General features: G+C 41.1%; 1 protein-coding gene and 1 long non-coding RNA gene across 4 annotated transcripts in view; one reads left to right on the plus strand and one right to left on the minus strand.

The window, feature by feature from the left end:
* The window catches only part of LOC128895434 (protein FAM13A), a 24632-nt gene continuing 6416 nt past the window's right edge, over positions 1-18216 (plus strand). Inside the window, exons 1-5 of one of the 3 annotated variants that reach the window (XM_054158020.1) lie at positions 1-369; positions 4172-4944; positions 5922-6116; positions 6316-6697; positions 7558-7801. In XM_054158020.1, coding sequence (XP_054013995.1) covers positions 5979-6116; positions 6316-6697; positions 7558-7801 — 764 coding nt within the window. In that variant the 5' untranslated portion in view covers positions 1-369; positions 4172-4944; positions 5922-5978. Of the gene's footprint in view, positions 370-1871; positions 1990-4171; positions 4945-5921; positions 6117-6315; positions 6698-7557; positions 7802-18216 lie in introns of those variants that run through there. The other 2 variants (XM_054158023.1, XM_054158021.1) reach the window with 2 other exon arrangements.
* LOC128895450 (uncharacterized) lies at positions 390-1703 on the minus strand. The gene is made up of 2 exons (XR_008461803.1): positions 1502-1703; positions 390-1358 (listed from the first exon to the last, which is right to left on the minus strand). It is a non-coding gene; the product is annotated as an uncharacterized LOC128895450 (long non-coding RNA).

Raw genomic sequence — 18216 nt, forward strand, 5'->3', positions numbered from 1 at the left:
GCAAGAATACGAAAGAGTCGTCCTTAAATTACTCGAGAGTGCTTCCTAATTCGTGTTTTCAAATAGTTTAACTCGCTTCGCGTCCTGCGATATAGATTCCAAAGCAAATAATTGTGTTCGACGGATACTTACACTACGAGTTTGTACATTCGCATGCATTAGTTAGTGGTGTAAACGTAAATTTTATCGATCGGTAAACCGTTTATTTTCCACACTTTGTGTTACGTTAGTGCAGTTGTCGGTGAAACGTTAATTCGCAGTGATGGAGTTCGTTTCTGTTGACGTTCGTCACCTTCGAGTCATTCGCGAGCTTTAAAGAAAACGAAAACAGTAATACGAGCGAATCAGAGGAATTGGTCGTATCAAGTGGTATGTTGAACTTTATGCGATCTGAACATTCTAAATTATGTATTTTCCTCTGTATGCCACGTATGTTTACATGCTCGTACCTTACACATTTATTCTTCCTCTGTACGCGTTTCGTTTAATTGATTAAACGTTCCGATACGAATGTAAGAAACATGATTTCTTCTATTCGAGTAGTTTGATACACAAATTCCGTTCGAATAGTATATTAAAAAATATATATACGTGTCGAATTGAGTAACCTCCTCCTTTCGCAAAGTCGGTTAAAAATGTTTGGATACGTATAGCATAAGTTCCGTAAAGCGTGCAGAGGTAACTAGTCCTTTCTTAATTTCACAATTTGTTAAGGATGGGTCCTCGAAGCCCTGTTTGATTAGTTTCCAGGTGTGTATGAAGGATGTTTTCGGTTGAATAAAACGTTCGAATAGAGAAAAAAATCTATAAGAATTTTGCTGTACGTTTAACAATCATGCCAGTGCACTGCTGCCAAGAGGTCATCGCACGCCTATGTTCTATTCTCGTTGACACAACATAGCGATATGCGGACCGTTTGTATAACATATTACCATCTTACCAACTGTGGAATGCTCTCATAATTAAAATTTTTACATTCCGCGAGTCAACTTGACGATCGTAAGAATTCCAAGTTGTCTCACATTGATCGTGCATGCAAAACGAAACGTGTAACTTTGCCCTGGTCGTCTTCGCATCTTTAAAGAAGGTTGACTCTGTGCTGAAATTAACTTACCATTTATTTCTTGTCGAAATGGAAATAATACTACGTAGGAGAAAGATGCTAATAAGCGAAATGATAGGGGATGTCGCAGTTCCATTCATGGAACTCGTCGCCTCAATGGGGTTTCGAGAATGCCGTAAAAAAGAAGGGCTGCGGTTCCCTCCTATAGGGAAGATTTAAAGTTGAAGGTCACGTATTCCCCTTGAAAAAGTTCTATCTCGATTACAAAATGCCAAACTATCTATTGCCTTAAACCCTATGAAGTAAACAAATCTGGACCGTGAAAATATTCATAATAATCTCTTTTTTAATAGAAAATCTTTGATTCTCCTCTTTTCTAACTTGTTTTCTCTTTTCCGGTTACTTATCTTTCGCTGTACCATCTTTAGTCTAACTTACTTTTTCCGTTAGTCTCTCTTTTTCCTTCATTCGTCCTTCGTTCTTTCTCTCCCTCTCCTTTCCCTCCTTGGCCCACTCTGTAGGTCCATGTCTCCTTTGGTTTCTTCACCCCTCACCATCCAGATCCAGTATCCAGTACAGTCATTCGCCGACTTGCTCTTCGCGCGAATGCTTCACGTGACCAGAACAGTCTATTGATTCTTGGAGGTAGTGCATGCGCCCTCGTCCTCGTGATATCTGCTGCCAAGGGGGTATTATATAGGTTCGCAGCCATGGTAGAGGCGCTGTGTCGTGTTCCGTTCACCAACGACAGGGAACAGGGGCCGTCGGGTACACAGTGACGAAGGGGTTAACCGGGTCGGGGAGGGGAGGGGAGGACACGAAAGGGAGAATCCAGAAAGAATCGTGGTGGAAACTCAGTATCGCTTCATGTGGTCGCTAGTGCACAATTCCATTCCGATCGTTATGATTACCACAGTCTTCTTCAGGTATATACGCATAATTAGATTTTGTAAAACGGTGCGTTCAGATCTTTCTTTCGATTCTACGTCACATCTCGTGATTACACGGAAATACCCGCGAATGGCTACAAGGTTAAGAGAAATGGCTACCTGGTTTGTTTACGTATTTTCGGTTTCTCCGTTCTCGCCTGGTTCTCGTTCGCACAGTTTGCCCTTCGTCGCGTGGTAATCGACACAAAACACGAAGATGCTTCTACCAGAAACGAGCGTAATTTGATTCGAGTAATGTAAGAGCCTCTCGGAAGTCAATCGACTTCGTTTTCAAGCTAACATCGCAATCTGAAAGTAATTCGACTTCTGAAAGTAAATCGTTGTCGTGATAAGTATTCGTTCGTTCCTTGTGAAATACAATATTCAGTAAGTTGAATTTCCATGTTAGAAAAGTACGAAAATTCGTTTAACTTTTACTATAGCTTCTTCTGTCCGGTTTCCATACGCTTCTCGAACATTGGAGAACTAGACGCCTGTGGTCGGAGATGGGCAAAACTTTACCTGAATAACCCTGCGAGAAAATTAAAGTTTTAATTGTACAACGAAATTATATGTATGTTGAATAAAATCAGAACCGATTCACGTATATGTTCCATCGATTAGACATGGTCAATTAATCGCCGTACTCTGTTTTTATCGGCCATCTGTTATTCGAATAGCAATTCGCGCATCTTCTGCCTGGAATACGCGCGTGCTTTCTCAAGTTTATTTCGGACAAGACGCGTCGCGTTGGTAACATGGACTGGGTGGTCGATCGACTTATATTCGTTCCGCTTTGACCGAAAGTAAACAATGCCGAAACGACGTGTCGCGTTGCACGTAGGTCACGAGAAGTTTAGAGACAGAGTAAGGTCATAGAGAACGTCTTTTTCTCGTTAACTACTTCGTCCCCATCATTTTCGATACACTCTAATTTTAGATAATTCATATTCTAGCCGTAGTATCAACTGTGAGTTTTCTACATCTGTAACAATGTGCAATGATAAATCAATCGCGATTGAACGATTTAAATAACGAATGTTTGAGGTAAGAGTAAGGTAAACGATTTTAATACGATAGTGTCTGCTCTGATTATCGAATCGAAATTTTTTCTACGACCAATGAGATTCGCGTTCCGCGTAGTTCCGCGTCGAGGAAAGTTCCAGAACCGTGGAAACGTTCACGTATGTCCTGCTCGGCAACAACCGCCTCTATCGAATCGCGTTCGATTCTCATTCAATCGAACAGGGATAACTTCGTATCCTAAATTCCATGTATTATAGGTAAGATAGTAAGAGATTACAAGTACGTAAGATTTATGAACATTCTTTTCGAAACCAATCGTTAATCGCGGGTGTTTCGAACCATTTAAGATTCAGGCTTTCGGATAATTGTTTCGAGTTGAACGCTGTCATCGTTAAACTTCGTTTTCGTGTGTCACGAAATCACGACTGTCTGACATTTGTCAGTAAGCACAATGGCGTCGAGTCGTGTGATTTTGTCGGCTTTTGACATTTGGTAGGAAATTATCGACATGAAAAATGAACGTTTTATAATGTGACAATGCATCGAAGAGGATAAAGTAAATAAATAATCACTGTAATATGAAAATTAAGCACGTATACCGTCGCAGGGTTTCTTAACACGTTCAGCGTCAAGTATATAGTTGACATAACCTATTTTTGTCGGGACGCTGAAAGTGATAAATTGTACCACCGCAAGGCTTCCCAAATCGCACCGCTACGAGGTTTCTTAAATCGTTACGGTTTTTGGTAAAAGGTTTGACGTGTAGTAAGAGATGTCTCAAAGATCAAAGTACACTTTTAAACATTAATTTACCTATAAATTAGTTTCATATAGAAAATAGGAGGTAGATCAACATATTAGCTCCGCCATTTTGAATGTTGAATATCCCAATGCAGATTCGTCGAAAGCAACCCCCCAAGAAATCCTTACATAGCGATTTCCAAAGTTTAGGTAGATGGTTTGTTTCTTTATTTTACAAGGTTACGTTATCTATTTTATATCGACTATTGCACCTACTATCCAGTCTTTTTCATATCACATTTACATTGTTTTACATCGATCCTTAGATACCTCGATAAACCTGTATGGGGGATTAGGCAGATGCCGTACGGCGAAATGTATCGTTCGACTGACCTGTTCGTTTCGATTTCAGAAGACAGGCGCGTTAAAAGCTCGAGGAGGCACGTGGACCATGCCAGGGCAAGGAGCGAAGTGGTGACCTGAAACTCATCCCCGGTCCTGACCCTCGATGCTTACGCTACGGCTGGTGTCGACTCACTTCCTGAAGCAGCCATAGGCAGTGCCCTTCGCCTCAGAGAAAGGGCCCGCTATGCGATGTGCCGCGATAGGGATATGAACCCAAAACTAATCGAGTCAAACGTTTCCATTTTAACGTCGTATCGGTTGCCAGCGTCGGCTTAGAAGTTTAAACAAAAGAATAAACTTTTTTAGAGCGGTTCCGTGTGCGCGGGCTACGTCGTCGACGAAGAACCCTCTCTTCGCCGACGTCCTCGTTCGAGATATTCGCGACCCCGTCATCCTGGTTTCCGCGAACCATTTACCCCCTCCCCACACATCGTTCCTTGCCCTCTATTCGTACAGTCTATGTCCTCTTATCTATCGTCGCCCTGTGATCGAGGTTCGATAGCTCGTCGACCGTGTTAACCCAACGAAACGTGATTTTACTTGGAAAGAAGTGCGATCGGTGACGTATGAAGGGAAAAGAAGGGACACATCTATCGAGGGAACCTCGTTGGATCGAAACACCTGGCTCGATACTCACTCCAACTTAAGCCATACAATTAAGAACAACCACCCGAATCAACGACAACTAGAAGAACAAACTTACAGAAGGTGCGGCGCGCGATAGCTGCCAGCCTGAACTCCGTTTGTTTCAACCTGTGGAGGGTCGCGAGGGAGTGCATTGTGAGTTCTCTTTCTATCTAAAATTCCGTGCTCCATACAGGGAATTTTCAAGTATTTTTTTTTTTTTTTTTTTTCTTCATGTAAACCAACGATCGCGCGGATAGGAAACTTTGATGGCGTGTTTATTACGTGTTGCCGTGTGAATTTTTTGGTATACGGGGCGTGCCATTTCTTCTCTGTTTTTAAATCGATTGCGATCTAGCATCGGTAAACGCCGACCGATGGACAAAGGGGATCATCGTACTCGGTGCTTTATTTATGCGATCTAGAGGAACGGCCGTCGTCGCCGTTCTTCCCGTATTATGAGATACGACGCAGTAGAAAGTTTATCGATTGCTCGCCACTCTTGAAAAAGCTTCGAGTCGCGGATACCCATTGTTCGTCACGCGATCGTCGGCCGTTAATGAACGCGGAGGTGGGCAAAATTCTTTCATGCGACCATTTATTGGAAGAGACATTATTTTGCAATTAATTTATTGTTTAAAATACCGACATAAATGTAAACATTAACGACGGATGAGTTTCATAATCACGTGGCGGTCATTAATTAGTGATGGGACCATGGCCATGCTCGTGTAATTTTATTTTACTTCGACTGGTATGGGACGAGAGAATTGGGGACACGCGCTGTCTCTTAGACAGGATTCGTTATCTATTTAAAAAAAATTAGAATTACAATTATTGAAACTAATCTCTGCAAGTGTACGATGCTATTAATAATTGATCACAGTCTGTATTTTAATCAATGAAACAAACCGCTATTCGGTTATTATTTGTAAAATTGCAGTAAATGTATGCGTCGGCCTGTAGTGAATCTTGTCTAAGAAGTGCTCTCCCTCCCCCCGGGAGTTGCAACGGTTAAAATCAGAGGTTGATTGTTCCCTTTGCGAGTACTTTGGTATCGAATAGCTTGTTATCATCGATATGTATCGCACCAGTCCCGTCGCTATCAGTAATCGAAACGCCGTTGTTTCCAGTACGAGCCGACCGGTCGTGAAAGTAGAAGCTCGTTTGTCCGTTCTGTGGTCCGTTTAATGGGGGTAGAGAAAAACTCTGGTGTTTGTCGGTTTGATCAGTGCGGCAGCGGGTCGCGGTGTAGGCAAAGTGGGATGAGACGCCCTCAGCAAGACCATCATCATCACCCTACGCGCTCCCGTCAAGCACTCGAAAAGGTAATTCCTCTTCAATCTACATATTAGTTTAGCATTGTTTTTTTTTTTTTTTTTTTTTTTTTAATTTTATCTATTTATTGTCTGACGAATTCGTCGCGTTTTTCGCATCAGTTGTTGTCTCTGTCGCGCGATATTTTAGTTGAACGCGTTGCACGAGTTACGATTTACACATTAGACGATACTTGAATGAATTTGTAAGGACGAGTCCCGTTTGGCGAAAGTGAAACGCGTACTGGCGGTATCGTTGCTGGGACGCAACAGCGGATCCACAAAGATCTTTGGCGCACGGCTGGATTTGGTGGAAACGTACCTCGACACGGGCGTACCGTTCGTGGTGTATCGTTTGTGCAGTTACATCGAGGCCAATGGATTTCAAAGCGCCGCAGTGTTCCGTCTATCAGGGGGAAGTCCGAGACTGGCCGAAAGGCTGAGGGCGGCTTTCGAGAGAAGAGGAGATGCCGATTTGGAGTCAGCTGCGTGTCCTGCGACCGCGGCGACGCTTTTGCGCCAGTATCTCAAGGAATTGCCGCAACCTGTCGTGCCATCGGCGATCGTTGCCAGGTTGCTGACCGTTCATACCCGTGAGCATTTGTTTATCGTAAATTATCGTTCCGTCCAACCGGGGAGAGGATAGAGTGGCCAGAGGTAGCGACAGAATGGAATAACAAGTCTCTAGTAACGTTTAGAAACAGATTGAAAAGATCTGCGAAGAGTAAAGATAATTGTGTAAATAAAACCTTTGAGTTAAACTCACGCAAATTTATGGCTGTATACATAAATTCAGAATTCTGGCGTTAACGTACCGGTTCCAGTGAAGACTGAATTGGTTTGCTATCGTTTATTTTTACACGTGCAAGCCCACCTCGTTGAATTATCACGTGTTTGTTCTCCGAAAATAATGTACCTCGAAATCGGTTTGTTTGGGGAAAGGGAATTATTTTTTTAAACCTGTGATGTGGAATCTGAGTATACGGTTTTTCTGGAGACCTGTTATTCCATAGGAGTTTTAATGAAATCAAAGTTCACCATCGATCCTCCCCTTGCTAGACGAAATAATTCCGAGTACTCGCGAGGAAACACGCGCTGTGCGTGCATGTAAACGCGACGGATCGGGAACGAGACATCGCGATAACTATTTGTCATGTTAACGACATCGAATTCGAACGTGTCGAAGGAACGACTAGAGTACTCTAGAGCAAGCGTTGGTACCACTTAACACGTTGGTCCCAGAGATAGATGCCAGAACTTTTCATTAAGGATCTAAATAAATTAATTCCAAAAGTAAAGCGATAAATGAAATGAATTTGAATAGGATTTATGAATAAGATAGGTTAACAAATTAAATACTACGACAAATGTTAAATTATCCAATCTTCAACAGTCTCGAAACACAATTTGGCAAATAGTCATGGCGAATACATCTGGTTCTTCTCGTTTGCAGAGAATTACGCGAACGATCGCAATCGCTGGATCGGTTTGACGAAAGAGCTACTGTCGAGTCTACCGGCTTCCCATTATCGGTTGCTGGGCTACCTGGCGATCTACTTGAGCAAGTACGAGGCCAAGCATGGTCGCGGCGCCGGCGTCTGCGGTGTCTTCGCCCCTGTGATTCTACCTCATGTTCCACCTGCCACCACGCTGCTGCGGGACATTCTAGCAGAGGCATCAGAACTCTTTCCCGACTGGTAAATCGATATCTTTCGCTTTTCTTAATCGTAGCCGAAGTAGAACTGTGAAGGCCTAGGTCCTCGTAAAAATAGAGAGGCGAAGAACGTGTGAGTGCACAGGTGATTATTATACCAAGTATGAAACATCCATCCCAGAAGTAACGTTAATTGGTAGAGGAACCCTACCAATAGAAGAATACGTGCATATTCTTTAAATTCGCTTTTGATACGTATACTTTTGTAACAAACTCGAGATATTCTATAATCGTTGGTGATCGTATTTCAATTTCCCCGGAAAACGTGACCGCGAAAAGTGATCGATTCGACGTGGAATGACCCGTGTACGACTTTGAGTCGCTCGGAAAACCTGTTAGCCAGTTGTGTTGGCGGTCAGGAGGGTTGCGCAAATTATATTAAACCGATGGAAGAAAAGCTTGTTTAAGCGGATACCGCGAATAAGCAACGGACACGGCAACAGTAGCCGACTTTGTTGACCAGCATTCGAATCGGATCCGATTACAGCTCGTAGGTATGCATCGTTCGCGTTAGATGTATTACGTAACGAATAGCATTAGGCGGTGAGGTATCCTCTAAGAAAAGTATACCTTTTTTACGATCGCTATCGTGAGAAAACAGAAAATGTACACACTTTAGATTAGATACGATGTATTCAAGTCATTCGACGCCAAAGTGTAGTAAAGCCTTAGGATAACTCTATTAGAATCCTTAGAATAGAAGAAAACTTAGGATGAAGTTCCTAGAGTAGAATTAAATTATTATTTCGTCCCTGTTTCTTACTAATTAAGTAAAATTGTTCGCGTAGTCGTGACGAACAGGGAGAGGGGAAAAATTGAAACGCGTTCGCGGTTCGTGCGATCTCCGCGTTATTAAAAGATGCAAGTTGCGAAGGCAATTGCGAAACGGGCCATTATCTCACAGTTAGCTCACAGCGAAGCTAAATCGATCGGTCGTGCCACCTACGCACGTTGTCAGCACGTGGTCGAAGCCGCTTGCATCGTTTGCTCGCGTGCAATTGCCGTGGTTCGAGTTGAATTCAGTCCCTCGGCACGAGCAGGTACGATTTTAACTTCGAGACACGCGAAAACCCAATCGACTTTTCGCTACCTCATTTTCCCACCTTTCGAACGTTGCGTTCATCCGTTTTGCTTAACCTTTCCGCTACTTGATCAATCTCGCGATTCATTTTCAAATAATCATCACTTGGACTTTAATTATCGAGTCATTTATATTATACAAGCAATCAGTATTGCGGTAGGGACTAATAAATTAAAATAGGACACAGGGCTTTCAAAAAGTTTAAAAATAACGGTTATTAAACACTCGCGTGTACATTGTCAGAAAACAGTGTGAAAAATACTTTGGTTATCCAAACGAAAACAATTCAGCATCGAGGAAGTTAATTGACCGTATGGAAGAGAAATTTTAGCGCAGCGAAACTTTCACCGTTTGCACGCACTCATCGAAATTCTTTCCTATTCGTTCGGATTCAGCAATATTTACATTTGCAGGATGATTCGTCGACCTTCTGTGTTCGACGTAAATAAATAATCCATCTTGGTCGTCATGTTGACAATACGCGTCATGGACCTGAGGCAACCTTGGTCAAATTATTCCACGCTGACGGACGTTCTTGAATCATTCTCGATACATACTTATGTTTCCTTCGACGTTTAAGGAGCACTCACTCGCATAGCAATATCGCTGGTTAAGCGTGTCCCCTAGCGTGTATTAAAGAAAATTGTTAGATATATACCTACAAAAAATAAAATTAGTTTATACTATAAAATAGAAAGTAATTGCTTCCAAGGTACAGGAATAGATTTGTTTAATTAATTGCTCATCGATCGGGGAAAGGGTATCGGTAACGAGCTAGTTCGGCTGGAAAGTTCTCATTGAAACGAGCATGTTGATCGCGACTATTATGACAGACAGTGCCACGTATCGTCTTCGATTTCAGACAATTTGACCGACGACACCGCTGACACGCGATACGCAGGAGAGATAAAGTTAACGATTAAAACCAGATGCCTATCGTAGTATCGATTACAACCAACGTGACAGAGTTGTAGTTCATTATTTGTAACATGTCGAAAGTACTGGAAGTTTTGCACCTGCTCTTCAAAACACCCATTTATTTTCCTTCTTCTAAAGTTTCTAAAGAAAACTTCTTTGTACAATTTCCAATGTAATCGACTCTTAACGCCTTGTTTTCCTTTTCTTTCTAACGCGTCGTTTAGTCAAGGTGAAAATCTATTAAAATTGTTATGCTATCAACATGTTGCTTCCAGCAGTGCCACAAACTTTCCATTGTGTGCACTACTGCGAAGTTGTGTTTCTGAGAATACCGGTTTCGAAGACAAAACACGTGGCGTAATAAAGGCGATGCACCATTTAAGTTACATATCGGGTTGACGCACAACCGATTACAGCATTCGCTGATCTTATGGAGGCTTAGACCGGAGATCATTACTTCCTTTACTGCGTGGAAAAGGATACTTGTGGAAAAATTGTGTCTCGACACTTTGATACCACGCGAGAGGCTATTCTCGCCACGATTTACGATAATATCTACGCTATTTTTGTAACGAATTGTTTAACGTTCATCTCGAAGCCAGGGAAAGTATTTTTGTTCCACTTTTCTGACCATCGTGCTCTTTTATTTGAATTTTAATCGGTCTCAGTGGCAAATTAGTGCTTTCTACACGTTGCATTAAAGGAAATTACGAAAGGTGTCAGATTTGAGAATGTTCGATATAGTCACCGTGAAAATTGATTATCGCGACATTTCGCGTGAATACCGGTATTAGAATTTGTTAAAGTTAAGGGAATTGCACGTGTACAAAATTTTGTCGACGCTAATTTTTTTAATGTGTTTACCTAATACGTATCGTGTGACATCGCAATGTGGATCGACGTTAAACACGGGCGATAAATTTAATTTCACCAAAACCCATCTTTTGCTCGGACCGTTTTCATAATTAGTAGCGTAAATATCCTATGGTAATGATCTCCAGGGAGATACTCGTGCGTTGGGTGGGTCGTCCTTGACATAGGCGAAATGCTGCGTTAATATATCACACGTTCCGCCGTGGCAAGGTAACCCTACCCACATATTGTGCTTGAATTTATCCTAACTTTACCAGCGAACTGCGCAGTTTCTGAGTTTAGCTCCGGGGGATCAACTGAGGTACAGCGATTCGCGAGTGACCACGTGTGGTATCCATAGAGTACTCTTCGACATCGTTCCTACTTCTTCTACTAATACGTTTATTCTCAATAATACTGTATACACTACAGTACTGTTGGTCAAGGTTTCCTCTGGATTTTCCTCATAAATTACCACTCACGAGTGGTACCATCTTGAAAACGCATTTTATGGGGCAACTTTTATACCTCCAATGCGGCCATGTAGTTTCTCGTAGACCTTGAGCTCGTCAACTGATTCGCGGCTGCTCCCGTTCACCCTGAAGAGAGACGATTATCTTCCTTGACTTCCTCGATCAGCGAAAGTTGAAAAAATTCTGAGACTCGAGGCGTTGGAAAATTCCAGAAACGGGCAGAATTTTACTCGAACCGACTAATGGAAACTCTTGGAATCAGTGTAGATAATTACCACGTCGTTAACTGAACTTTTCCAGAGATCCTCTCTTCTGTCTGCTGTTTCTCGATTCATTTATTTAATTCCAGCTGAAACAGAGTGTAGACATTTGAATTCTAAACGAGCTATTAAAGTAGATTTATTTTGTCATCTAAATGTTCGAGTCGTTCTTTTTGATTTCATCGTGTCGATTGTTGGTTCCAGTCGGTTCCAGCGTGCCCACGAATAAATTAGAATGTTTACAAAGCTACTTGCCGAGTGGTTCGACTACTTTTAACGTCCCGTTTGCGTGAATTCCGCGTAACCAATGGGGGGGGGGGCGGGAGGGCGGGAGGAGGACCTTTTTGTACTCTAAAAACCCGTTAAGAGAACTGAGCAGTCAACTGTAACAAAGTAAAATTTCCTCGGAATTAATTCTTGCAGTATCAACCAATTTTACTCTCTTCGTAGAGTAACGGTGAGAGACGAATTTGGTGTATCGACGATGTTCGATCTGTATGCCAAATTCCTGACAGAGTTTTGCGAAGAGAGAGCTCGCCTCATGGTCTATTTCGGTTGGTAGACTCGGATCCATCTGAAACCGGCTTACACCGACTCGCTCTTCCCTTGAATGCGGATCCATACCACGCTATAACGTTTCTGGACAGGCTCGTATACGTGGCCACATATAAATCCAACGAAACCTATCAGGGAAATTACGTCACCGCTGGACCGTTGCCTTGAATGAGCATAATGCACAGAAGACGTTGCAAGTTGCAACGACGACGACGAACGCTGTTAGCCACGACCACTCGTGACTAGCTGCGAGATCAAGTTCAATATGCAGCTACGAATATCAATCAATACCAATCCGACAGCCGCGGATCGTTTCGTTAGACTCTGGTACTCACCGTGGTAATTGGCATTATTCGTTCGAGGTCTCGAATCTACGATTACGCGAACCAGAGGTTCTTAATAAGTCATTTACTGCGAGGTAAATTTAAAGCGTTTTGCCTTGGGCGCCAAAATTTGATACAGAAGTGCAATCTAAATTATCATTTTAGATAATGGAAAGTGATATTAGGTTTGTTGTTTTAAGAAGAATATTGTTATACAAAATTTTAGGTCTCCTTTTCTAATAATTTGTGACCCGAAAGTCTGTAGATTAGTTCCTCGACTAACCGCAATCGATCTAAACATTGAAATTTTTCCATCGTTTTACTATTCAGTTCCATCAAATTGTTCAACGTGCCAATAACTATGACTCACCGAATGTATCCATCAGTAACAAGTTGCATCATCCATAGCACGCGCTCAATTATCTTCTTATACAGACTTTTTCGAGGTTTCGATTTGACGCGGTCCAGAAAAAGCGTATTTCGTTTTCTTGCGTACAATTTTTGCCTTTGCCACGCTTTCAAAAATCGGTTTTACATAACTTCGAGCTCCACTTTGGCATAGTTACAATGTTTTTCTCGAAACGGTATTTCCCAAGCTGATTGACCTAATATCTTAGACATCAATGTACCTATTGACCCTACGCAAAATAAATGTCTTTAACTTACTGCGGATGGGAGGGAGGGTGATTAAAGTAGGAAGACTGTTTGCTCGGTAGTGAAACGTTTTTCGAGGCTCGATGCGAATGGTCGAAGCTCACTTTACCCTGAACGAAGTTTCAGGAAATGCATTTTCATCCGATCCATTTCCAAACGAGATAAGAGCCCGCGCGTCCAGCTTACGGACGATTTTACGATGTGGCTCCGCGCTAAATGAACATCGTCGACCAAAAATAACGTCGTTGACGTCAGAATGCTAAATGTACGATTACAAGGTGCCTAAGGATGGAGCAACGACAACCATTCGCCCGTCATGGTTCGTTGTTTCGCGCAAACGACAGATGCTCAGCCAGAAATGTTGAAAGAGCATCGATTCGCAGATTTCGCTGGACAGTCTAATTGTTACTATCAATATTGTTCTTTCGATACTTCATCCTTCCTTCACGGTGAGTTTCTTTCCTAAAATAATTAAATTAAAAATTAATTAACAATCTTGGAATCTCGAGGCTTGCAATTCTTCTTGTAAGAATTTTTCTTTCTTTTGTTTTTTCTTCTTCTTGAAACGATCTAATTCTCCTTTGGATCTACTTTAATCGTTCTGCGGTATATTTACATATCACAAATAATCGTAATTCTTATCTTAATACAAATTTCGAACAACCAATAACAGACACGCCATTTTTCTTTGGTTGTTTGTTCATTTAAAATGAACAGTCTGAATTATGAAATGAGAATATGTTTTACGAAGAAGAGTTTATCTTAATATCTACACAGTGAATTTTGTACATCGATAACGTATGCAAACATGAAAAGACATGTTGCATAAATATGCAGGTAGGGTATATGCAGTTGTTCAAATTGAAGTTCTGATATTATTATATTAATTTATGGAGTGTACTCTTTATACATTTTCCATAAATTCATGTAAGATTCCAAACGCATATAATTCGTATAAAATAAACTTGGTTGATTTCTGGTTTCGATTCGAGTTTCTTCGGGACGTATTTTCCTTAAACATAGAGCGTATATCGAAACAGTCGCTACATTAACCACGAAGTTGTTGCCTGGGAGACAACTTCCGAACCGGTTTTAAGGTGTCCGTATCTTCCGACGCACCATAGGAAACTGCACGTGGCTTGCGCGCTGGTTATCGCCATTCCAAAGTAAAAAAGCTACCAGCATTTCCTTTCTAATTGTTAACATTCTAACGTTCTGTGTATCTATGTAACATTTTATTCCGTACAATTGATTGGGTGTTGATATCTGGTCTTTTATTACATTTCCTCTGATTATTACTTATGGTTGATAGCTTAACATTTACCGACTGGTAGCATATTACCGACTCTTTCTCGTGGCAACCAATACTTTATCTATTATTGAGATAGCATTGTATACCGTAATCGCACACATATATATGAATTATGTAATACGAATATATTAATTAATATTATGCATGAATTATGAAATATGAATATATTAGTTCATATTGTACATACATGAATTACGAAATATTATATATTCGAACGCTACCAGTCGGTAAAGTGTTAAGGTACCAAAATGACTATTAGTCCGAATTATAAATTCGGACTATAAGTTGAAACATTCAATTATTCTATTATTCTAGTGCGATTATTCTAGTTATTTAAGAATGGAGATTTTGCATCGCGCGAAATTGTTTCCCTTCTCGTCGACGGGGCACTAGAGAAAGGGTTTCCATTCGATCGTTCGAGGCTGTCACGTGCGCATAACACGGCCTTTACGGGGAGCCGAGTCACGCGGTAATACGCACACAGAGATCGGTGTCAGTGCAGCAGCACGGCCGCGGTAATATAGACGAGGCACGACCGGCGACTGAAGCCAGTCTGATTTCGAATTCGTTCGAGAACACGTCACGCGCTCTTTCTGGACATCGTTAGGCGTGTTTCGCGACGCATCGTCGAAACCACGGTGAACGTGGCGCGTCCGTGAACGTGAACTGTGCGAGGAATCTTTTACCTTGGCCCTGCCACGGACATATTTCCTCTGTATCTATCCCACGACGTTTCCAACAGTTTCCAAGCGGAGTTCTGCACGGCTGTTATGTATCAAAGTAGTATCGTCCGTTCGCCGACGACCGTGCGTGCTTGAAACCCACGTCTAAAGGGGCCTTGTGTTTTTTTCACCGTAAAAACTGTGTTATTCGGCTGCTTACAAGTCGACCCAGGACACGCTCTTTCTCTTTTGGGCTCACCTTGTTCTACGACCATAAATGTTTCATCGAATCACCGAGAGACTCGTCTTCGCGCCGGTAGTCCGCCATTGGAAAAGAAAGTTGGTGTTCGTGATTACATGAGTGGCCACGACCGGGAAAAGGGATTCGCGTGCAGTAAGTTTTCCATCGTTATTGTCTTGTCGCCTAAGTATAGAGTAAAGATATTCGATCGAAAGAGAATCGATCTCTTTAGTCAAGAATCGATCCTCGCAGGACTTTCTCTCGAAGCAAAAATGGTTGAAGGATCCGTAAAATAAAAACTTGTATTACAAAATGAAGTATTTTCCAATGAACAAATGAACTTGTTGGGTTGATTAAACGACACGTATACGTTTTCTATACGTTTCTCGTAGAACGATTACTAAATACGTGATATTCATTCTTCGTTAAACATTGCCCAAATAATGCATAATTTTTAGGTTAGTTCGGATAATTCCCTAAAACGTATCGCAGAAACATTCGGAATTTAGTGGTAATGCTAAAGGGATCAATAATCCCTGTAGCATTACCACTAAACCTATCAACGTTCATCTGTAACTGTCTCTACCGTGATGGAACGAATAATTAGTCTTAATGACGTCACAGGATCTACGGTCATTAAAAAGATTTGATTGCTATGGAAATCGATTTTCGCGCGGGGAGCGTCCATAGTGTATTGATCTCTCGTAACGTAACTGACGGTTCTTAGCAAATTTTTCCCCTTTTCACTTTGCACGCCTGGACAGCGATCTAAAACTTTCAATCGATCGACTTAACCGTCGCGTGTCCTCACGAGCCTGACAGATTTAATCGAATTACTTGAACCGAGCAACCGGCGAGTCGTTATTTCTATGGCATCTACTGACTCAATTATCAACCGATGGAATAACTATATCGTTTGAAGCTAAAGCTCTCTTCTGCTAAATTCCTAACGAGAACGCATTCGAGATCGATATGTACGCGTTAGGGTATCGGACAGCCGTTTTCAATATTATGAGAAATAAAATTAATAATTTTGAATATTCTAAATTATCCATAAAATCGTCAATTGAGATTGACGTAGCTCACGTGTGGTTTATTATACTATCTTGATTAGAAATCCGATACTCGTTCATTACTAATCTGTAAGAATGTTGAGCAGGATTGATAAGCTGAGTGAATTAAATTACATGCGCACAGACTACGATCTCATAGTGGATCGTGACGATTCTATCAAGAGGAATTTCATTCATTCGTCAGCTTATCATTTCGTAATTAACGAGCATCGGAATTTAATCAGAATACCGTTTTAAATCAGCAACTACACACGTAATTGAATGGCTTGGCATTCATCGCTGACGACACTTGTAAAGTAATTGAATTTATTATATTACGGAGACGTATATTGAATAAATATAGAGGCAAAGAATTAGTTTCTACGGGTAATATTTAACGAAGACGAATGCGTGACTAAGCAAGAGTGCGAAAAGTCGGTGATTCACCAGGAAATCGCGATAAAGCGTGTGATGTGACCTACCTCAATAGTTACTGTTCTTTGAAGGTATTTCCTTCTGGACGACGATCGATCGATCGCTTCGGGCTAACCATTTTCTTTCTCTCGCATTAGAAACAAATTTGTTACATGTGGAATTCATGATAATCGTGGTACGTTTTGCACGATCAGAAGTTATAACACAAAACGTAAAGTGTCGCAATATTGTTCTTGACCGAAATTAATACTGACGAAACAGTTTCGGAGATTCCAGGCCAGTGTTTCTCGATCTTTATCCGTCTGATAGCTTCCTCGATTAGAGAAAACTTTCAGAAAGGCGTCCTGAGTAGAATTAAATCATTAATTAATAAAAATATAGATTCCAAACACGTATAACAATACATTTCTCTATTCTATGTACTGTATTCGTTCATTTTCTTTTACAATGTTATTTATAGAAATGTATTGCATCACGAGAAGAACCAGTAATCGATACAGTCGGAATGTCGATAAAAAAATTATTAAAAATTCATGCTCGATGAAGAAACTTTTCTCTTTTAATAGATCTTGTTACCGGGGAAATATTCCTTTTTTTTTTTACCACGCGTTTCGAATTCTGCACCAGAGTATTCCAGCAATGCACTTGTTCCGTGTCCTGTGGAACATATTGAAGCGTACAGACAACGATTTCTTTTTCTTATAATCTTATAATGTAACATTTATTGTTATGGCATTGTCCTCGAGAAAGTATTTAATAAATTTAGGACTTTTTTTTATGTATAACACGAAGAGTTTAAATTTATATCTCTTCGTGGTTCGTGCATCATTGCCAAGGCCGACTGAAATCTGTTTGTCATCAAAACATTTCTTCTCTTACGACAAAGAGTTTGATAAATGCATTCACTTTCTAACATCGAACTATCTACGGTCACATTGTTGTTCGTACTGACATGCAAACGCAGAGGTAAAAAACATGAATTTGTTGCGAGAACAGAAATATTTATTCGTTTCTCGAGGACAGCGCAAATAATAAAAATGATACGTTTAATAAATAATTAATACTTCTGCTGTTCGTGTATTTTACTTCCTCGAGAAGCATTCCGATAACCATCGGATTTTCACCTTTCGTTGTCCTTCGTTTCCGTCGGTTCCGTAACCACTTACCTCATCGCGAATTGGTTTAATAGGACATCCAACGTGCTGTCATCGACGCTGTTTGCTTCGTTAATTTTCTATGGGTTCCGATCGAACCGGTCCTCAGTGGCGTAGCAGTGGAATTTCCCCGTTGCTTTAATTAGTACGAGACAAGATAGTATACGTCGACAGGAAACCCAATTTCTTCGTCAGACTAATAATAGCAGCAACTTCGTTCGAGAAGCTCGAGTCTTCGTTGCAGTAATTGTCCCTTCTGTAATTGTTGCAATAAGTGTTAAGAAATGAAAATTACGAAATCGAACGATACAATATGGTTAAGCGAATCACGAGACTCGTACATTAATAAGTAAGTCATTAGAGAACTTGATTTTTCCTAAACAATCCAAGTGGCACGTGACAGTTTATGAGACTCAATAAGGGCGA

Source organism: Hylaeus anthracinus, unplaced genomic scaffold (assembly GCF_026225885.1).
Source record: "Hylaeus anthracinus isolate JK02 unplaced genomic scaffold, UHH_iyHylAnth1.0_haploid 5, whole genome shotgun sequence".
Classification (NCBI taxonomy): domain Eukaryota; kingdom Metazoa; phylum Arthropoda; class Insecta; order Hymenoptera; family Colletidae; genus Hylaeus; species Hylaeus anthracinus.